General features: G+C 39.4%; 1 protein-coding gene across 1 annotated transcript in view; it reads left to right on the plus strand.

Moving 5' to 3' along the window:
- The window catches only part of gbe1b (glucan (1,4-alpha-), branching enzyme 1b), a 76,386-nt gene extending 54,310 nt beyond the window's left edge, over nt 1-22,076 (plus strand). Inside the window, 3 exon segments of the mRNA XM_018665524.2 lie at nt 3,285-3,415; nt 11,051-11,168; nt 20,590-22,076. Coding sequence (XP_018521040.1) covers nt 3,285-3,415; nt 11,051-11,168; nt 20,590-20,652 — 312 coding nt within the window. The 3' untranslated portion in view covers nt 20,653-22,076.
- The last annotated feature ends 1,262 nt before the right edge of the window (nt 22,077-23,338 follow it).

Below are 23,338 nucleotides of genomic sequence, written 5' to 3' on the forward strand. Positions count from 1 at the left end.
TTCTCTGCTCTCTTCTGGGGGAATGGGAGGGAATGCAGATCCCAAAGGATGCTATTGGCAGGGAGGATGCATACATTTGGCACCAGAGCTGACCTGCTACACATTGGGTGCTGTTTTCCTTGGCTGTTTTTATGGCTTTTTATTTGAAACCGTTATAGTAGATGACAGCTCTGGAATGTATACTTAAGACATCATCAAATTTCATTCATTCCTTGATTTATAACATCAATTCATGGGTAAAATATTTCTGAAAGATTATATAATGCCAGCCTAAAGGTTGTCATTTCCGTTAAGTTAAATTATGTGCAGAGCTCTGGGCAGCTGTGATGTGTAGGGAGCAGGAAGACCATCGATCACAAGATAATTTCTAAATCTCTGGCCTTGTTGCAAATACCTCTGATGGCAAGAGTTTACCCTGGTGAAGTGTTCTTGAGCACAACATCAAATTAGGGCAGCTACTTCTTATAGAAGGCTGGAGAGGATGTGCTTGTAATTAGTTCTCATGTTTCTTTTTGCTATGATCATGAAGTAACAGATTTTGTTTTTGATCACACACTATAAAAAGGTCTGTTCTGATATTAAGCTGCCAAATAATTTTTCTGTGATCATCAGAAAGGTTTTAGACTGATTTTTGTCAGTATTTCAAGAAGTGTATTCATGTCAACATCACAGAAAACAGCTTTCAAATGATCCGTCAAAAAACAAGATTGTTGTCATCAATTCTTGAGATGTAATTATGAAGGGCTGGGCATTGAAATGATATATCCAAGACAGAAATATAACATATGATCGATAATTTGTCAGTATGATTAATTTATCTTTTTTGATGACATAGACAGAATTGAATCAAAAACTGCCAATCATGTCGCAGGAATAGAGGTGTGCATTGAGCAAGTTAGGTTTTAGATTAGTTAGGTTAGATTTGATCATTATATTTGTTTTTCTGCCTCAGATTGGTGAAATGTTCCACTGTTTGGCAAGGGTTTGTCATGTTCTGACCGTGAAAGATACTTTAAAACCACAGTCAACCATCTGGTTTCTGTAAATTAAGTCAGGAGCAAAAATCAGCCTTTTTAAAGAAATAATGATTAGATATTTTTTGTGACAATTATCACTATCAGCTGATAAACGTTTATCCATGTCACATTTTTGACCATATTGCCCAGCTTTATGTACAACTTAAGATATTAGGTAAATGGTCTGCAAGACCAGATTGAAGCAGCATATAATAAATCAGTTCCAGGGGTTTTCTATAGCTTTCCCTGTGCCCTGGTCTCTGTCCTCAGAAGCAACTGAAACAAAAAACTTCCTATTCAGGGATGATACAATATCACAAAAGGACTTTGTAGAGCATTACTCGCAGATAACGCCAATAACCGCTCAAAGATTCTGCTGTAATGACCAGATGAGTCTGAATCCTCTGTACAGCTTATCAATGACATTGCCAAGGTAATCGCACTTAGTTGGAATATTTTGTAGCTCAGTTCAATATTTCACTGTGGTGGGAGGATCCAAGGGCATTCTGTAGTTGAAATGAGAAGCAGAAGAGGATCTGTCAGCAGTTCTCCCCGTTGTCCCAGGTATAAGTGAACTAAGCAGAGAACTTTGCTTAAAAGTGTGATTTGGGTCCGCCTCTTTGAAGATGTGCAGCTGTGAGCTTCAAAAGGCCAAACTCTGGACGTGAACTGAAGCTCCCATTAATGCAGAGATAGCATCACTTGAGGTGTTCCACTGTAACGAAATGTAAATACAGCCGTACACACCAGCAAACAGACTACAGGCATTCGGTGTAGTCTGTATTCTACTTACATCAGCATTACTGAACTTCTGGGACACTGATTGCCCACAAGATGCTTTTATTCTCTAGTAATATAACTCAAATCCATCTGTCTGTGAATCCAAACATTAAGATTTTATGTCCACATTAGAAATATATACTTCTTACAGTATTTTCTTATATTGAGGTCATTGGAGGTCTTGGGATTTACCTTGTGACTTGAGTACATCATACATCAGGCTATGATTCGGCCGCATAGTGTTTCCTACAAAAACCTCAGGGAAAAAGTCAAATGATTATTTTTGACCTCTCATCCAGCAGTGGGCTACATCTTCAAATGCATTTTTCAATGTGTCCTATCTCCCCGGGAAACATAAAAATGCAAAACCAACGTTTAAATCCAATTTTTCCCCAAACTCTGCCGGCTGCACCTGCAGCTGACTTAATGTAAGTTTCAGTGAAGAAAAAAGAAGCAGAGAGGAGGGTCACAGTTTGTGGAAATATTGGATTTGAACAGCGGTTTCACAAAGAAAAAAATATTTTCATTCCAAAGTGCTGAGGTCATAAATTGGGCCACTGTAGGGATTTGCCCTGCTCTCATTGCCTGGCTAAGTTTCACCCAGAGCTGTTTTCAGTTCAGTGTGATGCTGGAGGCAGTGACAGAAACAGAGACTTGAAAGACTTGCAGACCTAGTGTCAAACTAGAAAGAGGGTACATACATATTAGGTCAGCACAGTTTTACATAGGGAGATATTGTTCTTGGTGCACAATTATTAGATGATAATTTGGATTTTTGCGACATATAAACATCAGCAGATTCTGTATATAATCAGAAGCATTTTATGATTATCACGTCTGTTGATTGCATTTACATTTATTTATTTATTTTTAAATAAGAATGCACATTTACTGTATATGCTTATTTGGTCCCACCTTAATGGATGCAGGTTACATTCATTTTCTGATGCTAAAACAGTCACCAGCAGCCAGAGGAGCTTAGCATTTACTCCAAATTTGTGGACTTCTCATGTTGAAATGGACTTGGTAAAAGACTCCACCAAACTGTCAGCTCATTCCTTAACCTCCATCCTCTCTGCTGGTCCAGTTGCAGGGGTGCTTATCTTCTCGTTCAGCCGTGAATATGCTGCCCTGAAATTGGCTTGGGGAACAAGGCACTAAAAATAGGGGGTTGGGTGACATTGATAATCTCTGCTAATGACACGTTAACAGTAGCTCGCTCCACAGGAGAGTGGCGGCTTTATCATGTGCAGCTGTCTAAAGCTGACAGTGTGTGTGCCAGGCACTACCCTGGGCTGCTGCTTTCTGCTGATGAGTGCCACCTGAAATTTGATTGTGGGAATGTTACTCAGTCTATTTGGAAATGTGTAGTCCACTGATATAGTGTTCCCCATTATAACTCTCTAAATCCAAGATGAGAAAGGTAATGACTATTCATGAAGAACTATTTTATTAGCTTTTCTTTTCTCTCCCTTTTCCCCCCTCCAGGCCTTTGTCAGCGCCAAGCATGAAGGGGACAAGGTCATTGTGTTTGACAGGGCAAATGTGCTCTTTATCTTCAACTTCCACCCCAGCAAGAGCTTCCAGGACTACAGGGTGGCTGTAGAAGTTCCAGGAAAGTATCCTTTTAGCCTTCATCTGTCATGTCACTGCTTGTTTCCCTTAAATCTTCAGACATTGGCTTTCCACTGTCACGCCACAGTGCACACTCGCAGTGCCTCTCTGAGTAATGATGTCTCTGTTAGTTACTTCTTTAATACAATAACATGATTAATCTCTTTGAGCATGACAAAATCACTAACTGAGGATGTAATAACCAAGACAGTAAATGTCTGTTAAAGGGGGCACAAAGGAGACAGAAATGGAAAGATGGGAATTACATGACCTGTGGGCACACTGACACTTTTAAAGCTCACAGAGATATATGAACTTTTTCTTGAGGAATACATCTGTCTGTGGGCCTGATTGAGATACAGTAGGCCAACAACTACTTGTATTTGGTACAGGCATAGTGATCCCCAGAGGATAAATCTTCTGGTTAACCTATAACTTTTCACCTGGCACCACCAACGCATCCATATTTAAGCTTTTCTAACACATTAAAGGATTCTTTAAAATGAATGACTGAATTTCTGATGCACATCTGGTGCTGATGTACATCAGGTATCCAGAAAAGCACAGATTTTATGACACAGCAAGTGTGTGTGTGTGTTGCACTTTGATCCTGTTATAGTAAATTTAAATGCTGTCTTATAGCATGAGATGAGTCTTACTTGCTCACCATCAAAGTTAACTGGTAGCTGATTGTCTATGCGTGTACATTTTGAATGGGCTCTGTGATTCTCAGTAGCATCTGTATTTGTTAATCAGTTCCATGGTTATGTTTACAATGTGTGATGTAGGTTTACATCATCAGTGAACCCCACCTGTCAGCTTCACTACTAACTGTTGATATGAGATTGGAGGCTGGATGTGGTTCAAAAATGAATCTACCAGTAAATTCGTCAGAGCTGTGAGGGAAATAAAAATCACCCGTGAGAGAAGGCCATCTTCTGGGCTCAGAAGTGGATCAGGGGTCTAAATACTGTGTCAGACATGTTTAAAGTAAATGTGACTCGTAAAGACCCCCAATTTTAATGGCAGCGTTTTCTCTGAGGCTAATACTTTTCTGATATAATTTCAGCAGTCACTGTTGAGAGGAATATGAGTCAGTTGTTTATAGTGGTGTTGTTATGCTATTAGAGAGAAATAATAGCAGAGCCCAGTGATTCAGAAAGCGCTCTCTTTAGAAGCACTGGCTGTCTGTCTTCCCAGCGAGCAGCGCAGAGGAATTTAATGAGTCCCACAGTTGTGATTACAGCAGGATTAATGATCAGGGATGTGAAGGGGGACAGAAATCTGACAGATTTGTATTTATTATAACGGACATCGCTCTCTTCGGGGGCCCCACGTAGCCACGCCAACGCTTTCCCGGATGGATACGAAACTGTGTTGCGTCCTCATCTATGACTTGAATAATGTGATGCTGAGTCAAAGACAAACGCAGAGTTTGTTAGTTTTCTCTGGATGCCAGCAGTTCAAATCAGTACACATGAGCAATTCAGTCTCAAATTATGATGATTCGATTGGCTGACAATGAGGCTGTTAGACAGCAGTCCTTTGATTTCTGCATCTTTTTTTTGTTTGTTTCATTTAGATGCTTGTCTTGCTAATTATAATGATAACTCTGTCAAAATATAGTGAAATATCCTAACTGAAAAAGTTTTTTTTCATGCAGTGTCGGCCTGATGATATCATTCTATTAACATGTAATATGTTTTATTATAGTTCAAATCATTTCAAGAGACAATTCGATGCATTTCGCCTGATTATGACATTATCTGGAATGATTGTTACTGAGGATGATCTCTGTTGCAAATGTTAATTAACATCTAAAAAACATAGGGACTAAAAGCCAAGATGTGTTATTAAATGTGAATACTTAGACAGAACAATAATCAAGTTTATTTGTTGATGGAAAAAAAGAAAAAAAAAAGACATAACTCCTAATCTCTTAATATCATGCGTTAATTGTAAGCTTGTTTGATGTGCAATAATTGTACGTTCTGCCTCGTGTATTCAACTCTGCCTTGATGGGGTGAGTCTTGGGCACAGCACTAATAGCCTTGCTGCACAGTGTCTGTAACACCGTTTTTGAGGGTTTATTTTCATTTAGATGGAACCGCATCTTTTCCTCCTGGTGCTTCTTTTGATGTTTAAGGAGAGGCCTCAGACACTGGGTGGGTTGAGAGGAAATGCAAATAAATGTGAGGGCAAAGCTCTGGCTGTCATTATACAGAGAGGCAGTAAACACATAAAGGCAAATGTGCTGTGTGTGTGAGGAAGGTAAATGCGCCGTGTGTATGAGGAGATGCAGATCCTCCGATGGGAATGTGTGCAGAGGATCCAATTAGGGGAGAAGACAGATGAAAGTGCCACTCAGAGGCAGAGGAGGTAAACAAGACAAGCTCAAAGAGTCCAAAAGTGCTTTTTCATTACACTCAGCTGTCATATACTTAAACTTTCTTCTACCTGTGTGAGGGTCAGGGATGTCACAGAGGAGCCCCACACCTCTGCTCTTATCTGTAAATAATAGCTGGATGTGGCTGACCATGCTGTGTTCGGCTGAAAATGGATCCAATACAGGTGTCATTTCTTATGGCAATATGGCAAGTTACCATATTATATCAGAGGGTGTCCCTCTCCAGCGAAAAACACCATTAAGTTACCATTTGTGCATATTAGATGACTGCATCTTGGTCTAGATGGATTTTCAGGTGGTTTCTCTCTCTTTCATAGTTAGTTTATCGCTAAATAAAAAAGCAGAATGTTGTGCAGTGGCAGCACAGTTTGAAAGCATATCACTAGTTCTGCATAACTTCTCAATAGGTTGCTTAATTATACATAGAAACCCAGAGAAAAAATAGTTGTCAGTGTAATGCTGAAAACACATCTGCAGTTGATGCTGTACAGACATGTTACAGCTATATAACTGTTGTGGTTTTAGTGTCTGGGGTATAATGTAAAACTTCAAGTCTGCTGTCTTAACTTTACAATAAATAAATAACTATACAGTCATCATCCCTCAGTACCAGTCCTTAGTCAGATACTCAGTGACTGTTTGGCCTCTTCATATTTTTAGACAAGCTTTGCTATTGCTTCTCATTGTCCTTGTGTGTGTGTATGTATGTGTGTGTGTGTGTGTGTGTGTGTGTGTGTGTGTGTGTGTGTGTGTGTGTTTTTTTCCCCTCCACGAGGAGCAGGAGAGAAAGTGAAGCAAAGCACCTCGCCGAAAATGTTGGCCATTAAAATGCAGTCAACGTCAGCTTTTCGACAGGCACTCAAACCATCACTGTTTTTTATTATTTTCTCTCTGACTCGTGGTGGACACATTCTTCAGTCAGTGGGCTTTATCTGGCTGGTTTAGAGCATTTGAAATCCCAGTTGGATCCTGTCATGAAAGCTGTACCTGTCAGGGCAGATTGGTCTTTGATTTACACTGTGCCAATAGGCAGCTGAGATTGTGTCAGGTCATCATTCTCCTTTTCTGTCTGAGCCGTTCCTTGAGTGCCGTTTGGAATAATTCAACTACAGGTGCAGTGACACTAACTAACTAGAATTTAGGATAAAATACGCAGTCTTGTGCATAGGTGACAATAACTTACACTGATATTATCTAGAATGAATCATATGAGGTTTCTGAAAAAGGAAAGTATGCGTCAACTTCCTGTAAGATACATCAAGATGGATAGCATAAACAAAGTTGCATTACTTTACTCTGCGTGGGATCCCATTAGGTTGTAACTCTACTAGATATCATCCACAGACATCCTCATCAATCCAGAGGCTTAATCTGTGATTCCAAATTTTGTGGCATTCCGGTGCTGTAGACAAATAGAAAAGCTGCTTTATTTCAGCCATTGAAGGGAAAATTCCATTTCATTATAACTTTGGTTAATTTTTGTAGTTTTGACCATCATTTCTCCAGATTATGATGACATCGCACTTGATAAAACAATTCCTTAGATCTGGGAATACACTGGCATTACTAAACGAGAAACACAAGCAGTCAGGTCCATGCAGATGGTGCACAGACATTAATATGCAGGTTAACACACCCAAAACTCCTGAACTCATTATTGACTTTAAGGTTTAAACCACATCCCAAAACCCACATATTTATTTACAGCAATCTATTACTTGGCGCCTACCTCTGCAACATACTCAAACGTAACATAGACACAGACCACTCTGTCGAAAAAGCCCGGCAAAGACTCCTCTTTCTCAGACAGCTCAATACATCTTAAGTAAGACAACAAATCGTGCTCCGTTTCTAAACTCACATCATCTAGGAATTCTGGTTCAACACTTTCGCCAGATAACCCAAAATCACCCCCTTCCATTAATAAAATCCTTACACTAAAACAAAGTTGGTCCAAGAGTCAGTCAGTAAACTCTGATGTATGTTTACAGTTGCACTTTTGGTAACTATTTTACTTTTTCTTTTGTTTTTACTTCTAAATAAGTTTGACTAACCTGGGAGTTTGTATGTGTATGATCATTTGTCTGCTCATGTTTTTTTGCTCCATCTGACACTCTTCTTGATAAATACAAAGCCACAGTTGCAGATAAGAAGGATTAAAACTATGACAATAAGACTCTTCATTTACCTTTTTAAGATAAGCAAGTTCAACATTTCCCTCTGAGACAATGAATTGTAAAGCTGTGGACTTTTATTTGAATGTAATAATAATTTCAAACTAGAAAGAATGTTCATCACTTTGTATAAAACATTGTAACGTCAAAATCCTGTCTGGATCTTCCCAGACTTGTTACAAAGCAAGGGAGAATAAACGCAGTTATACTCAAGGCTGTTACATAGTAGGCTACGGTAGATGCCGTGCTCTTTATACAAAACGATGGGCATCCCTTTATTTTGAAATGAATCGTCTTTAAGGGTCCCACTTTACATCAGTTTATGTGTGTGAGTTGCTGCCATCTCCTATTCCTCTTTGGCAGAAACTGCCATTTCTTGCTCTCTGATGTAACTCGCACTGGCTGAGCGGAAAGCAGGGAAAAGTGGACTCTGAAAAGGCAAGATGTGATATTTAGAATGCTTACAAGGCCATGCCACATTCTTCAGATGTGCTCACACACATCTTAACTCTTGTTCACCCACGCCAGGGTGCTATTACTTTCATAAAGCAAAGAAAAAACGACAAGCCAATGGAGAAACTAAGTGGTGGCTTGGGCTGCAATCATGGTCATGGCCAGATTGTTTTCAGGTCATCAGTGGCTCTAATCATGGAGCTTTTGGACTGCCTTCTTTTCTTCCTGCTCATTGGACAAAATTGATTGTGTTCTTAAGTCTTCCTCTGCATTCACTACGGCTGTATTGATAACAATACTTTACAGCTGAACAGCGAGCTGTTGCTCCCGCTAACAAAGATGTAATCACTCAAAGCTTTCCAACTACCAATTTGTGTTTGTTCTCACTTGCTTGCAGAAAAGTTTGCCAGAAATTATTGTTTGTCACTACTAGTGCACAGTTACAGTACACATGTAATCTACAGTGTGACAACACTCTAAATGGGGTCTGAAACATATTTACAGTTCACAAACATATTTCAAGCACAATTATAGTTAATGTAAAGGTTTTTACTGTTGTATTAGGAGGAGTAACCTTTGAAATTACATGTATTCTCAGTTTCCCGAAGGCATTACAGCCCTTTAGAGAGTATTTGCATATTCTTCTGATGGTTATTGTAAAACCTCCATAGAAAATTGAGCTTGTTCTGTTAATAAACTACCACAGCGGCGTGTAGAGCTGAGGAGGAGTGAAGGAGGGGATCTTTCTCCTCAGCGAGAAACAATGCGCAGAGCAGCGCTTCTTTTTAATCATCACTATCAAAGCAGACAAGCAGGCAGCAAAAGCAGAATTTTCCTGGCTCTGGGGCAGAATGAGGCAGCGTCGGAGGATCACACTCGCACTCCAGAATATCTCCTATGGGGAGATAAGGTGATTATTCAGCCAGCCAATTAGGGTGCTGTTTGCATGTCTGCTCCTCTCTCCTGGTGTTTGTTACAGTACCACTCCTCACAGCTCCCGTCCCTGACAGACAGGAGTTAATAATGCACTGCGCACATGTTTATGGGTATTTACATTATATATGGACATCAGAGTACTCATGTTTAAGCATCTCTGACTGGTATGAATGACACTAAACTTTGCCTGCAGAGAAGTTTTCAGATGAAAATATATATTTATGTACATGCTTGTCAAAGTGCACTTTCTTTCATTTTAAATCCGCCTCTTAAAATGTCTTAAATATTTCCTGTGACATTAATAACAGCCTTGAAACTGATTCCGACATCCATCCTTTTTGTTTTTTGTCAAGCGACAGGATGGGGACCGCACTAATGTCAAGCAGTTTCTAAAAGTCTCCCCAGAAAACTGTTTTCTCAGACAGACTTTTGGAGCTCTTTCCTAACAATTTAGATATCACTTTAGACAGTATTCTCCATTTCCTCCCTGCTGAAGGGCATAATTCATCATGTAATCGATTTGATCTTGCACTTTTGTAGAGCGAGAGAGAGAGAATATATGCTGAAGCCCTCACTGGAGCATGTGGTGTGATTTACATATTATATTTAATGCAAGGACTTTCCATGTTGGTTCCTCTTAAAGAACACACATATTTCATGAAACTCTGGTAACCTTATTATGGAGGCTGCCATCAGTCAGCTCTTCAGTGTCTGAGCATCCTTGCTCAGAAGCATGGCAGAGAGATTTTGCAAAAAGAATGAGGGAAAAATGATGGCAAGGGGCCTTTGCTTACTCTCCAACCCCACCCTCCCATCAGCTCATACACACACATACAGCACATGCATCTTGTCTGTGCATGATCAAAGGCAGTTGCATTTATTCTGGACTATTAAACTGTCTCAGTGCAGCAAAGCACCATCCCACGCCCCTCCCTGACATGTCCTTTTGTTTTATATCTCTGAATTCACAGTGGATTCATCAAGATATTGTGACAGTGATCATCTGAGAAAATATCAAAGAAGGAAGTAATCATGTGGATTAATAATAAGGACAGGAAAACAGAACAGATTTCAGTGTCCAGATGTGCAAAATTGACGCAGTGTTTGAGGGGAATGAATACCTTAGTAATCATTTATGCATTATTTTGTATTTAATAGTGATTTGCTCTCACTTCAATGAATCTTTTCACTTGATCTGTGTTTAAAAAAAAAAAAAAAAAAGGTTAATTATTCCACTGTGATTCATAGTTGTAAAACAATAAAATGTGTCCTGGAGGAGGAGTGGATACTTTATATGTGTGTATCTGTTGTCACTCATTTGGATCACTTTTTTGATCAAATTCATTATTTATGCAGTGCATTAGATAAATTAGACAGGCAGGCTGGATGGTTGAGACATGGCTGAATCGCCTTTGTATTTATGTTAATTTCAGGCAGTGTTCTCTTTGTCTGTGAGAGCTCTGCACTGTTACTGTGCAGTGCAGCGAGGAGGAGATGAATGCTGATGGATGTGAGGATTTCAATGAGTATAAACCAGCTGAGCACTGCTAAACCAAGTCTGCACTCCAAAAAGCACCGGTGATAAAAACCCTGTCTCGTGCTTCTTATGTCTCAGATCTTATAATCGAGTTTCCCACTGCTACTGCACCTTAACCTTGTATCCTTGTCAGATACAAAATCAAGCTGGATTCAGATGAGGTTCTGTATGGAGGTCACGGACGGCTGGACCACAACACAGAGTTCTTCACCGAGCTGCAGCCCTTCAACGGGCGCTCCAACTCCATGAAGGTAAATGTTTCCAACATCATCCTTTTGACTCATCAAAGGTCACCTTTTGTTGAACGTCACTGAGTCCTAAATATGGAGTATACTCCTGTTGTAAGTCCAGGGCCATTGTAGTCGAGACCAGTCTCAGGACCACTTTTCTAAGAACCTATGCTGTATCACCATCCCACTCTGCATACTAATTCTAACATTGTTTGGAGGATGTTGTACATTCGCACAGAAAAAGTGACAAAATTAAGTGTACTCAAAAATGTCAGTATGCATACTAAATGATTTTTGAGAGTGCTGTTGATGGGCACTATTGTCCCACAATGCAGTGCACGTATGTAATGGAGGAGCTGCTCGCAGCTGAAAAACATCAAAAGGAGTTGTGGGCGGTGATGAGACGGCTCCAGAAATATCTCCGAAAATAAAAAATGAAGGATTAAAACTTTGGACAAACAGCTTTATTTCTCTTTGTTGTCTCCAAATTTATTTTGCCAGTAGCATTACAAATTAACCCGTTTAGCATAAAGCAGTTATTACAAAATGTTCAGAAGTGTACCAACTGTCAACAAAACTTTTTACAATACCATGCAAGTATTAACTTTTGGTTTTCTTATGTTTTGTAGATTTGGTGCATAGCTTTGGTCCCCTATACTTTTTTTTTTTTTCATTTCAGACATTTCAACCTGACAAACATAACTGTACCAACATCAATAATGACCACAGTCTATATAGGTCCTTTCTCACAGCAGACAGAAAAGGTGTAACCAGTAATACTGGCTTTGTTCCCCTGAAATTTACCAGCAAACCACTCCTGTCCCTAGCACATCAATGTACACACAAACAAACACACACACAAACACACACACACACACACACACACACACACACACACACACAATCTAGCCATTACGAATGTTGTTTGTTGCGTCTTTGTTAAACAAATCAGGGCGTCTGCTTTGAGAAAGTCCTGGTGCACCCACTTACCTGCAAGGCTTACTGACACACCTTAGGCTCATTATACTGTACATGTGTGTGTACCTGGAGGATCCAGGGGTCGGATCATCCCTGATCAACACCAGAGCAATTTCCTTTAGTTCTTTAAGGTTACTTTATTGTTAATGTGATTACGGTGGAAAATGACAGTGACAACAACCTCAGTTAGTTTAGAGTCTGCTGCTGATCTTACTTCACATCCTGAGAGCTGTGATGAGCCTGTGAATGCATTGTTGTTATTAGCAACTTAAATGGAACAGTGCCATAATTTATTTTGTTATATGTGTCTTTTTATCCCTGTATGAAAAATCAAGGTTTTTGCTGTGAGAGGTTTATTCTAATGCCTGCTGTGGCTCAGGTGTCAGCCACTGTGGGATGTTGGAATTCTTCCTCCATATGAATGAAGAAATCTCCTACAGGTTCACATTTTTCCTGGCAGCCCTCGCCAGCAGTTCATAAAATGTAATGTCTCTCAAAAACTTGTAATGCATTAATCAAATGGATATCGGTAGTTTTATAGTCGTTTAGTGTAGATCTTTATGCAGGAACGGAGGGGTACACACAACCTGCTCACAGTTACAAAATGTCAGCTGTCAGTGTATTAATGTTTAGTCCTTTTTATGTTCCATGTTTGATTTCAATCAGTTTAATTAGCTTGAAATGGAGTTTGTAGTAAGAGGATCTTTTAGAGCCATTCTAATGAGGTTTGAGTGCGTTGTCATGAAAGAGTGCTGCCTGTTCTGGCAAAAAGCCACCATCTCTCCGGTCTGGGCCTCTCCGCTTAACCGCTACTCTATAATTTAGTATCTTCTTCATTAATATGATTTTGCTTTTGATGCAAAATCCAGAAAATGATCAAAAATGGCTGCGTTCTGAACAGACTAGACCTGCCTGTCAGGGTACTCATTGTTGGTTTATGTTTGTGAATATTGTATTCGGTGTCTCTTCTTTTCACTCATGCTCGTGCAAGTAGTTATCCTGGAGTCATTGAGCGTCATGTGAATCTGATTTCAGATTCTCCACCAAACAATGTGCATTATTCATGTTGTTAGAACTTACCTTTTCATGTGCACAGCTCTTAAGCTCACACGGCGTCACGGAGGGGAGGAAAATATCTGGGAGAACGAACCACTGGGCTTCCATCATGGAGACTGCTTAAGGCTAATAGCATGAAATAGGTCGGTCCTTGAAATACAGAAATAAACACTGACATGCATTTTAAGCAGAGTGCTTGAGGATCTACCACGTTTGCCTCCCTTTTTTCCTGATGTGATTTTTTTTTTTTTTTTTCCTTGATTACAATGCTGAAAGGCAATAAGATGTTTATGAACAAGGTCAGGGATGAATTAGAGAGGATCAGCACAGATGCCTGATTGCATGTGTTAGATCTTATGTTAATGAATTCAATTAATTTGTGGGGACAGTGGTGTCTGTGAAGTGGTCTGCACAGTCATCACGTCCTTCTGTGCTTTTTCAGTTTACTTAAGACAGTGAAACATCCCGAGGCAGTACACTTACGCTGTTTCGATCAGTTCCAGAGCTGACATAGCACCTGGTGAGATGTTTGTTTATCTGATGTTTGTTTAACCTCCTCAGATGAATACCTGAAAGTGTTGCAGTTAATGGATGGGGGATATTACTCTATATTAAGGTTCGGACGGAGCACTTTAATGCATCGAAAATGTGTTTGGCATAACTGACGCTGCTTTCAAGAGCATCAGCTCAGCATTATTTAAGATTCTGTTGATCCTGTTTAAAAAAGCCTCCTCCTCTTTAATGCAGGCTGTGATCCTGCATCGTATTAGCTTAGGTTTCATCAGGTAAGGGCTCAAATTCCACATTCTCTTAAATCTTTTCTAACTCTTATTAATTCACACACCCGCGTCCCTCTTGGCCAAAATGTGAAGTTTAGTTAACAAGTCATCTGCTAATGTTGGCACCATCACAGATTAATGGGGAATGAAAGGAAGCGAGGGGAACAGAGCCGACAGGGAAGGAGGGCGGAGGCAGGGTGGGGACCCTTCTGCACATACTGTAGCTCCTCAAGGCCCTATCTTAGAGATTGCACAGTGAGACTGTAGTCTTGCATAAAGATGTTTTTTTCTCTCCTCCTCCTCCTCCTCCTCACACCTACCTGGTTATGACAAGAATAATCAGACAAGAGCATCTCCGCGGGGGCTGCGAAAGGTGCCCACACCGTCCATGTTTAATTTAACAACTGTTGCTTTCAAAGTCTGCACAAACTTCGTCTGTCTTTTTAATGGGTCCATCAGTTCAGGCAGCTTCCTTGTTAGTGAGCGATAATAAACTCTCATATCCTCCAAGAATGCATCACTCCTCTGACTGAGAATGCACATAATTGGACGAAACCAGAGGAGGCGAGAGTATCCCGGTGGCTCGGTAGACTGTCGTGAACACCATGTAGCCACAACGCCCCAAGTTTGCAAATGTGGTGCTGGACCGTTGTCTTATGACATATCTTTAGTTTTTCAAGAGTCACTGCTTTTTCTCCATCACAAAACAAATTGCTAAAAAAAAAAAAAAAAAAAATGCCCCTACCCCCTCAAAACAAACAATCAAACCAAAAAGAAAAAAGAAAAACACTGAAACTGTTGATGTGACAGGGATACTAAGCAGGCGTTCCCATGCTGTTGGGATGCTGTTCTCGTCATGCTGTAGTAGAACAAAAATAATATTTCACTTGAAGGACAAGATTGGTTCATAAGATTAAGCTTGTACATTACAGTATGTACTTTAACTCTTACACGTATTGCTAACTGTGTTGTGTGTTTGGAATATTTTGATTTCCCAGTAAAATATTGGTACTACTTTCTCATAAGTTAGCCTTTATAAGTTATAAGTTGTAACTGATGGCTTTATTATGGCTTGATAAAACATTTATAGATCAATTATAAGCCATTCATTAGAGCAGCTTCTGAGTTGCCATGCTGTGAAAAATCCCTTTTGCTGTTGTTTCTCAACTCTCCTCATTAATAAAGATTAATAAGACTAATGTTTTAACATGTCATCAGGTCTGCAGTTACAGATGTTAATAGAGTCACTGATAAAGGTTCATGAGTTTCTTCACTTTCTAATAAGCCAACAAGTCTGAATTTATAAATGTTAACAAGTTCTTAAATTAATTTTAGTCCTCTCACTCTGCTTGCTCTCCCTGGTCCAGTGGTGTGGTCTGATGAATTAAAGAACTAAAAACCATAAAGCAAGAGTGTCATGCTGGAGAGGGACACACACCAGGCACAACCTGGAAATCCAAAAGATGTCCATATTAATTGATAATAACGCATGAAATATTTTATGAACCGTTAATAAAACCATTACTTATAAATCCTTAGTAAAAGGTGCCTTATGAGAAAGTTCTATCTCAAGTGAAGCAAGTGAAAGCAAATACAACACATTTTACATTTTCTGTCCTTCTGATTATTGATCTGTTTATGCCTGCTGTTAAGGAGGAAGTAACTACGTAGATTAAGACCTAAATCCCACAACTCAGTGACTAATTCTAATCGAAATGATCAATTAATATCAATGTAGCCAGTGAATACATACTGTACTGTACTATTTATTATTGACTTTAAAAACAATTCCTACTTTTTAAAATGTGTTTATGTGTTTGATGTAACAGTTTTATAATGGTAACAGCTTTTTTAAAAAGTGGCTTTTGTTAGTAATAACAAAAGACTCAACACTCATTTCACTTTACCCCTGGTAATATGAAGAGAATGAATGTTTGAGCAGCTTGCCGTGATGCCGAATAAAAAAAAAAGAGATGAAAATGCACTCTTCTCTTTATGCAAATATAAAATGTTGCAGCGAAGCCTTCATCTGAGTGAGCTAACGGCTTGATGCTCACCAGGGCATTTCATGAGAATCTCTCTCATCAAGACCTAGGACTAGTGTTATTGAACGATTGCACTTTATTCATTTAGCAAGACAAAAGCTTAAATAGTCAAGGACTTAAAATCCCTGAGTGAGAAACTGTATTTTAGCTTAATTCCCTCTGGTATTTGTCGCATTTACAGTTTTGTTTGAGTTTTATAATGTCAGACATAACGGCTAAGAAACGCTGATGAATAATTAGCTGCTTCAAAACCTTTTGATAAACTTTGCATGCATCAAAGGGGGTTGTCTCCTTTGACAGTTTCACAAAAAGAAATTAAGCTGAAGTGAGGAAGAAAAAGAAAGTGAGGGAAATGTAGCAGGCTTGTGGCAACTGATCAAAAGACATACATTTCCATCAGAAAGATCTAAGGCCTGATGCTGAAGGGTGAACTAACCGAGTAAAACTGTGACAGGACCTGCTTCACACTTAACATACATATACAAATATACAGTACGACAAAATACTCATAGATATACTGTAAGAAACATATACACCTGTACTGAACTCAGGTAAGAACTTGCATTAAATTGTAACTTTGAGCTTAATTGCCTTATGTTTACGCTATGTGAGGCAGATCACCTCGTCCTGACCTAATTTAAAGTTCACTTTTTAAACTGTTTGTAGTGTAAATCTTCCTGTAAACTGAAGACTGAAGTGCTGACAGAAAAGTTCTGATTTGGTGTCATGATCTTTGTTTAACAAAGTTTCTCCATTTTATAGGAGCTTTTTAAAGTTTTTTTTTTTTTTTTTTTTTTTAATTATTAGCAACATTAGCCATGTAAGCCCTGTGATTACGCTGATCATAGGTGAATTCAGTGCTTGAGATAACAACCATGGTGTTGTTATTTTGATAATTATTCCTATTTATAATGACAACATGGTACTCCACAAATAAAGAACTGATCTCCCTATTGTTAATACTGCAGCAACTGACTTTCAGCAATGATTTTGTCGAGTGAAATGTTCGTATAACCACAGGGAATGATGGCTGCTACAAAAATAAGACCCAGGCTGCAAACAGAGACAGATATCCAGCACTGACTCAGTTAAACATCCAAGTCAAGTCTGTGTTGTTACCCAGTCAGATCCTCTGTCTTTGCCTGAAGTACACCCTGCATGTACAGAGGTACTTACAGGGAGCTGATTCTTGTTAAGTGAGTAATGGAGCCAAACAGAGACACGTCTGGAGAGTTAAAGTGCACAGATAGTCAGACAGGGCTCTCGCCAGCAGCTGGGGGTTCGGGAAACAGAAACCTAGCGGATGATATATTCCTGTGAAAGCACCTCATGAATCCTGTGAATTCAGTGCGTTTGAACATTGATCAGATTGAGTATTAGCCCGAAGGCTGGACTCTGCTCTTGAAGAGAGTAGAAAATCCAAATTCTCACATGTGAATGCAAGGCAATACGAGAACATCCGTGAAAGGAGAGAAGTCAAAAAAAGGACAGCATGAACAATCAACAACCCTGGCTAAGTTTCTACTAATACAGAGCATGTACTTCACAAACAAACTGCTTTGCTTTACTCTGGTATTAACATTTGGAACAAATCATCAGATTTGCAAAGGCCCTGATGTACAGTAACTGCTGTAGGATTTGACTGCTGGTGATAATCGCTGTTGCTTAGATATGCAATGTGGCTTATGACTGTTTGCCGGTGAAGTGGTAAACACCTACTCCAAATGACTCATCAGAAAGCTGCAAAGGCTTTATGGACATATTCAGACAAATCCAGTCAGATGCTGGAGGACCAGGGTTGCTTGTTGCACGTCGCCCTCACAAAACACTGGCAGCAGAATCTGTGCTACACTAATGAGAACTGTGTGTGTGTCATTATGCCTGAGAAATTTATATTAATATTGGCTGACTGGATGTGTGATCTAAATTAGATCATAGCATAGGTTAACCAAGAATGTGAAGTAATTATCAGTGGGGGATCAGCAGGGTGACCAGAGATGATCTCCCTGATAGAGGAAAAACGTTTTCATTCACATAACAGTTCTCTACATAAATGGCCAGTCCCATGCATCTAACAGCTGCTGCTAACTATTAACTGCTCTTCACTGGCCATGGCTACTGCAAGCTGAAAATGTATCACCCACCAACCCAGGCTGAACCTAAATGTTTCTGCTGAATAACTATCATACTTAAAGGACCATACATTTTGTCAGTTCTACATTACATACTCTGAGGTAATTTACCATGGTCCAGACTTTTCAAATCAGTCTGCATTTAGAACGAGACCATGTAACTTTTTAAAGAAGAACACATTCCACCTCTTCAGAGAGCAAAGCAAAATGTTCCCCTTGCACAAGTTGCATACATTTTTCAGGCAGACCTTTTGTGCAGTCTGTGGTTATTTGCCCCGAACAGCTAACATAAAGATTGTACAGTCCGTAAAGCTATTGATTGATGTAAACTATATAGCAACAAACATACCGACATACTGTGTGTATGCCAGGGTGAGTGTGTGTGTTGGTGAGCACCCTGTAACTTTAACGCTCTGATCTTGGACAACTGAAACATCTTCAACAATATGCATGTGTCTTTGCCTCAGTTTGCACCCGGTTAAATTTGCCCGCTCAGTTCACACTTGAGGGTTTTGCTGTTGTAGCCGTACTTGGTCTGGTATGACCATTAGCTCATTGTGGCTAATGTTAGCAAGCTTTGTAAACTTGATGATATCATGCATTACACATCTATGATACACTAGGAAGCTGTACCTAAAATTTAAACATCTACTATTTTCTGTTGTGTGAACAGATAACTCTGAACAACAGTGTCAGTTCTCGGCCCTGGTGTATGCCGGTGGGTTATTTTGCTTTATTGCGGCTCAGTATCAGATGATCCCCTGCTCCTGTGTCTGATGAAAATGTTTCTGACTAAAATGGAACATAATGACAAATATTTTATCTTTTTTTCAATTGCATTTAGTCTCAATTATAGGTGCTAGCAGGTGACAGGTTGTTTACAGTATGTAAAGTATGCATTGATATAATTTACAACACCCTCCAGTTGTGAGGAGTAATATGTTAATTTGAACGTCTTCCACTAATTGCTGTGCCAACACTTGGGACTATCTGCTGCTTTTTGTTCACAGATTGATTTAGAATTTGTCACTATTGCTATCTGTTTGGTGGAAATAAAAGCTGTTGACATATTCCAGGTTAGGCGCAGTGGTAGCTTTTGTCTAAACAGGTGCGATGATTCATTCTGCCTTTCCCTCTCTCTGTGATGCTTCTGCATGGAGACTCTCCCACTGTGACTGTTTAATTAGTCACCAATGTCTGTGTCAGTGTTTCAGCACTGGGCTGCTCGACTCCCTTGGTGACAAACTGTTGCCAAAGAAACACATCCACAGCGAGCTCAGATTCACTGATGCAGAGGGGCGGCTAGAAGAGTTCAGGGGGTGATTGAATTGTTTACAGCTCAGCTCTCTTTTTCAGTTTTCTGTTGGGAAATATAGCATCATTTATGTCTGCTTGGCTTTTCCTTTGGCATAAATCTGAAATGACTAATGGTACACAGTGGCTCCTTGCCCCCAAAACGACACTGTGAATATCAAAAGGATTGATCAAAGACTTTATTAGCTACACCGCTCCAAACTAACACCCTCACTAAGATTTCTTTGTACTGTATATATAAGGAATCTGACATTTCCAGACTCTGTTCCTTCTCTCGCTCGCTCGCTTTTTTTTTTTTTTTTTTTTTTGTGCTTATTTTTTGCTGACATGTTTTTTCTTCAGTCCACTAAAACTCAGGAGGTACTTTTAGCTCAGCTTATGCCCACTGGCAGATTGTATCTTCACAGAATCCCAAATTTACAGCTGATGCACAGCCAATATTTAGAGATGATGAAACACACAGTTATTGTATTGATTGGAGAGTTCAGAATTGAAAATTAGGATTTTTTTTGCACCCACTTTAGCAAGATTGCTCATTTGAGGACTGTTCCCTTGACTGTACAAGCTCAGAATGTATTGGAATGTTAATGATATCAATCTGAGACAGATTAAATCACTGCTGCAGACCAGGATGCACATTCTCTATAGCTCAAAGCTAAAGATGAAATGCTGCAGCACCAGCTCACAGGCAAAGTTTAAGATGTTGTGACCTCTCTCCTCACTGCAGATCTGCTAACTCCAGTGCCACCATACGTCTTCATGAAGCTGCAACTCTGTCACTCTTTGATTATACCTTTGATGGTGTATGTGCACCATCTCCTCTGCAGAGCTATCTCTGCATTCAAATCTGAATATCCCTCTAAATACACCCCCCATCCTCTTCTTCCTCATCTTTGTTTTCACTTGTTTAGCCATCACGTCGACCTTGATTGTAAGAGGAGATCATGTCGTCATCATCATCAAGGCACCACCAAGTGCCTCTGCGCCTTGCTTCTAAAAGAAAAAAACAGGATAAACCTGGAGATTCAGTAATCTCCAAAATTGGTGATCACGTTAACATCGTTAATCTTCAATTGTCATCTCACTTTTCTCCCTGCTTTCTTCCCTCCCTTTGTCTCTTTTTCTCTTTCTCTCTCAGGTCTACATCCCCTGCAGAACAGCTATTGTCCTGGCCAACGAGGAGATAGATTACTGTTATTAGAGGATGATTGTCTCCACAGAGACCAGGATCGAGAATGGATTCCAACGCCAACTGAGTGTTAGCAATCACCTTCATCTTAAAGTGTCAACCTTGCACGCCACCCAAACCCACTTTTGTGTGTCCAAGTCTTTTTCGAAATGGGGGGGGGGGGGGATTGTGAGCTTGTGTGCTTTCAAACACCATCTGCAACCTTAGATGCTGTGTAACCCCATTTACTACAGACTGGTCCATTTGGGAAGCGTCCAACATAACCAGCAGCTAGATGCTAAAACTCCAAACCCTGCCGAGTCCATCCACCACTAGCCAGCAGCCATTTATAGGCTCTGTTGAATTTGGCGTGTCATCTGAAACACATGACCAGCAACTGTGACAGAGGGAAACAATATACAGCAAGCATTCAATTATTAAATCATGATAAAAGCTCAGAGAGATAAAAAAAATATATTTTGGAATGTTATTTTGATCACATTTTCCTTGGTTTAATAATTTTTTATTTAAACACAAATAATATTATTGTGTCACAGACACAAAGAGATTTATTGTATTACCAGCACTTGAAAATCAAAACGTCCAAGTATTTAATCTTTGAGGATCCATCTTTGTTAATTTGCATTGTGGGACATTGTATGTATAAAAATCTTGTAATTTGCACAAAGTAATAAGCTGCTTTGAGTTATTAGACTTTTAATGGGTATCTAAAACAGTTGTGTTGTAATGTCTGAATTTATGCAGCTACTGGGAGCATTTATGTGGTTATTTATGGCCCGGTTATTAAGCCAGTAATGTGCAGCTAACGCAGTGATACAATCACCTAATTTGGATTGTTCACAGCGTGTTGCATAATACACAAGTAACATTTTCAGCTGAATTACAGTTTTTTTCCACTTTGCCTAAAGTAATGCACAGTTTTCTCCTACAGTATATCACATTTAAGTCATTTATGTCGTGAATTTAAACTTTTAAAACTGCTAAACTCTGCTAGAATAAATTGACAGTGATGATCAACACATCAATTTGTGTGGGAGAAGACAGTTTTACAGGTATGACTCACACGCCTGAATACCTTCAGATGCAATGATTTATGTGCACCATATTCATTAGATACTTTAGCATTCCCTTGGGATTCTTCCGGAAAAAATATAAAAAAAAGAAAAACATAGACACAGCCTAAATTCACACCGAAAACAATGTGTGCCTCTTCCAATTAGCTCTGACTTGTGTGACTTTTGTCTTGATGATTGAACAATCTTGAAGAACAACTGCAATGCTCATCCTGTGTTCCCCATAGCTGTTATGTGACAAGGTTATTGATTAACTAAACTATGTATGATCCAAGGAACATCACTGATGATATGCGACTGTTTTGTGACTGCTAACCTCACTCACTCAGGCAAAATATCATTAAAATGGTCTTTCGTATGACAGCTTTCATCTTTTTGCGGTTATGTTTTGCAAACGACTGTGATAACTGATCTTTCCTCCAGCCTTTGTGTTCTCTTGATTCCCATCCTCCTTCTGAACGTCCCTTGTTGCCATATGAATGGATGTCTTTTGGACAATTTTCAGCATTCTCTGCACGTTTTTATCAAAGCATTGCTGTTATAGTAAAACAAGAGCTGATTTCGGGCATTCCAGATAAAAGCTAATTCTTTGATTTACTGCCACGGATACTATAATTCTGTGATCCACACCTACTGCATTAGTGCAGAATCTCAGTCATTTAAGCCGTGTATTGTAGCATATGGCAGGTTTTGATCTGCCTCCCCTGCAGCCGAAGGAAAAAAAAAACATTCATATTCAGGACCATCCTCCTGTGTTTAGCCAAAAGTATCATGAACGTGTCATTTCTTTTTGTGTAACACCAAAGCGTTCAAAAATGCCTATTCTCCACCTCTCGAAAAGCACAGAGAGGATCACTCTGCATAAATTTCAAGCAACGAGGTTGTGAGAAAGAAGTGGAGTGTTTAATCATCCCTCATCTGACCCAATGTCATTGTCATTTTGCCACTGCCAAAATGAATTGTCTGCATTTGTTCTCAAAAGTAAAACTGATGTCTGATACTCAGTAACTATTGCAGCATATTTCTTTCATTATTACTAATGATAATAAATCAGTGTCTGTCAAGCCACAAGAGAAACGTGGATGAACTGGACGTGCAGACTGACTGCTGATTGTGTCCTGCCGCACACTTGTGGAAACGCAGCAGCTTCAAGCATTCTGCAGAGTATATTATGATGGCACTCTGTCACCAAGTACTTGATACAAAAACTCTTCTTTTTGGTCTCTGTAGCCTGAGACTTAATTCTAAATCATTGTCACCCGTCTGTCAGTTTCATGCTTCAGAGTTCCCCCATACATATGAGGTGGCCTGTAGCCAAGAGATTTCTGTTACCTCAAATATTACATTTGCATCTGTTTTCTAAATAACTGTCATGAGAGATACTGCAGGGTTTATATTTGATCAAATATTTGACAGAGAAATGATGCTCAATTGATAATGAACTTGCAACTGAATCCATTAAAGAGGCTCAATTATCTTATAAGAGGAATAGTTATCTCACAGTCAGATTCTTTATTGTTTCATGGTGTTAGATTTATCTGGACAATATTGCTTTGTAAGTCTAATGTAGTTTTTGATTTCATTTTTCAGTTTTATTAAATCGTCTTTTTTTTTTCTTTTTTTTT

The sequence above is a fragment of the Lates calcarifer genome, linkage group LG21, assembly GCF_001640805.2.
Source record: "Lates calcarifer isolate ASB-BC8 linkage group LG21, TLL_Latcal_v3, whole genome shotgun sequence".
Lineage (NCBI taxonomy): Eukaryota > Metazoa > Chordata > Actinopteri > Centropomidae > Lates > Lates calcarifer.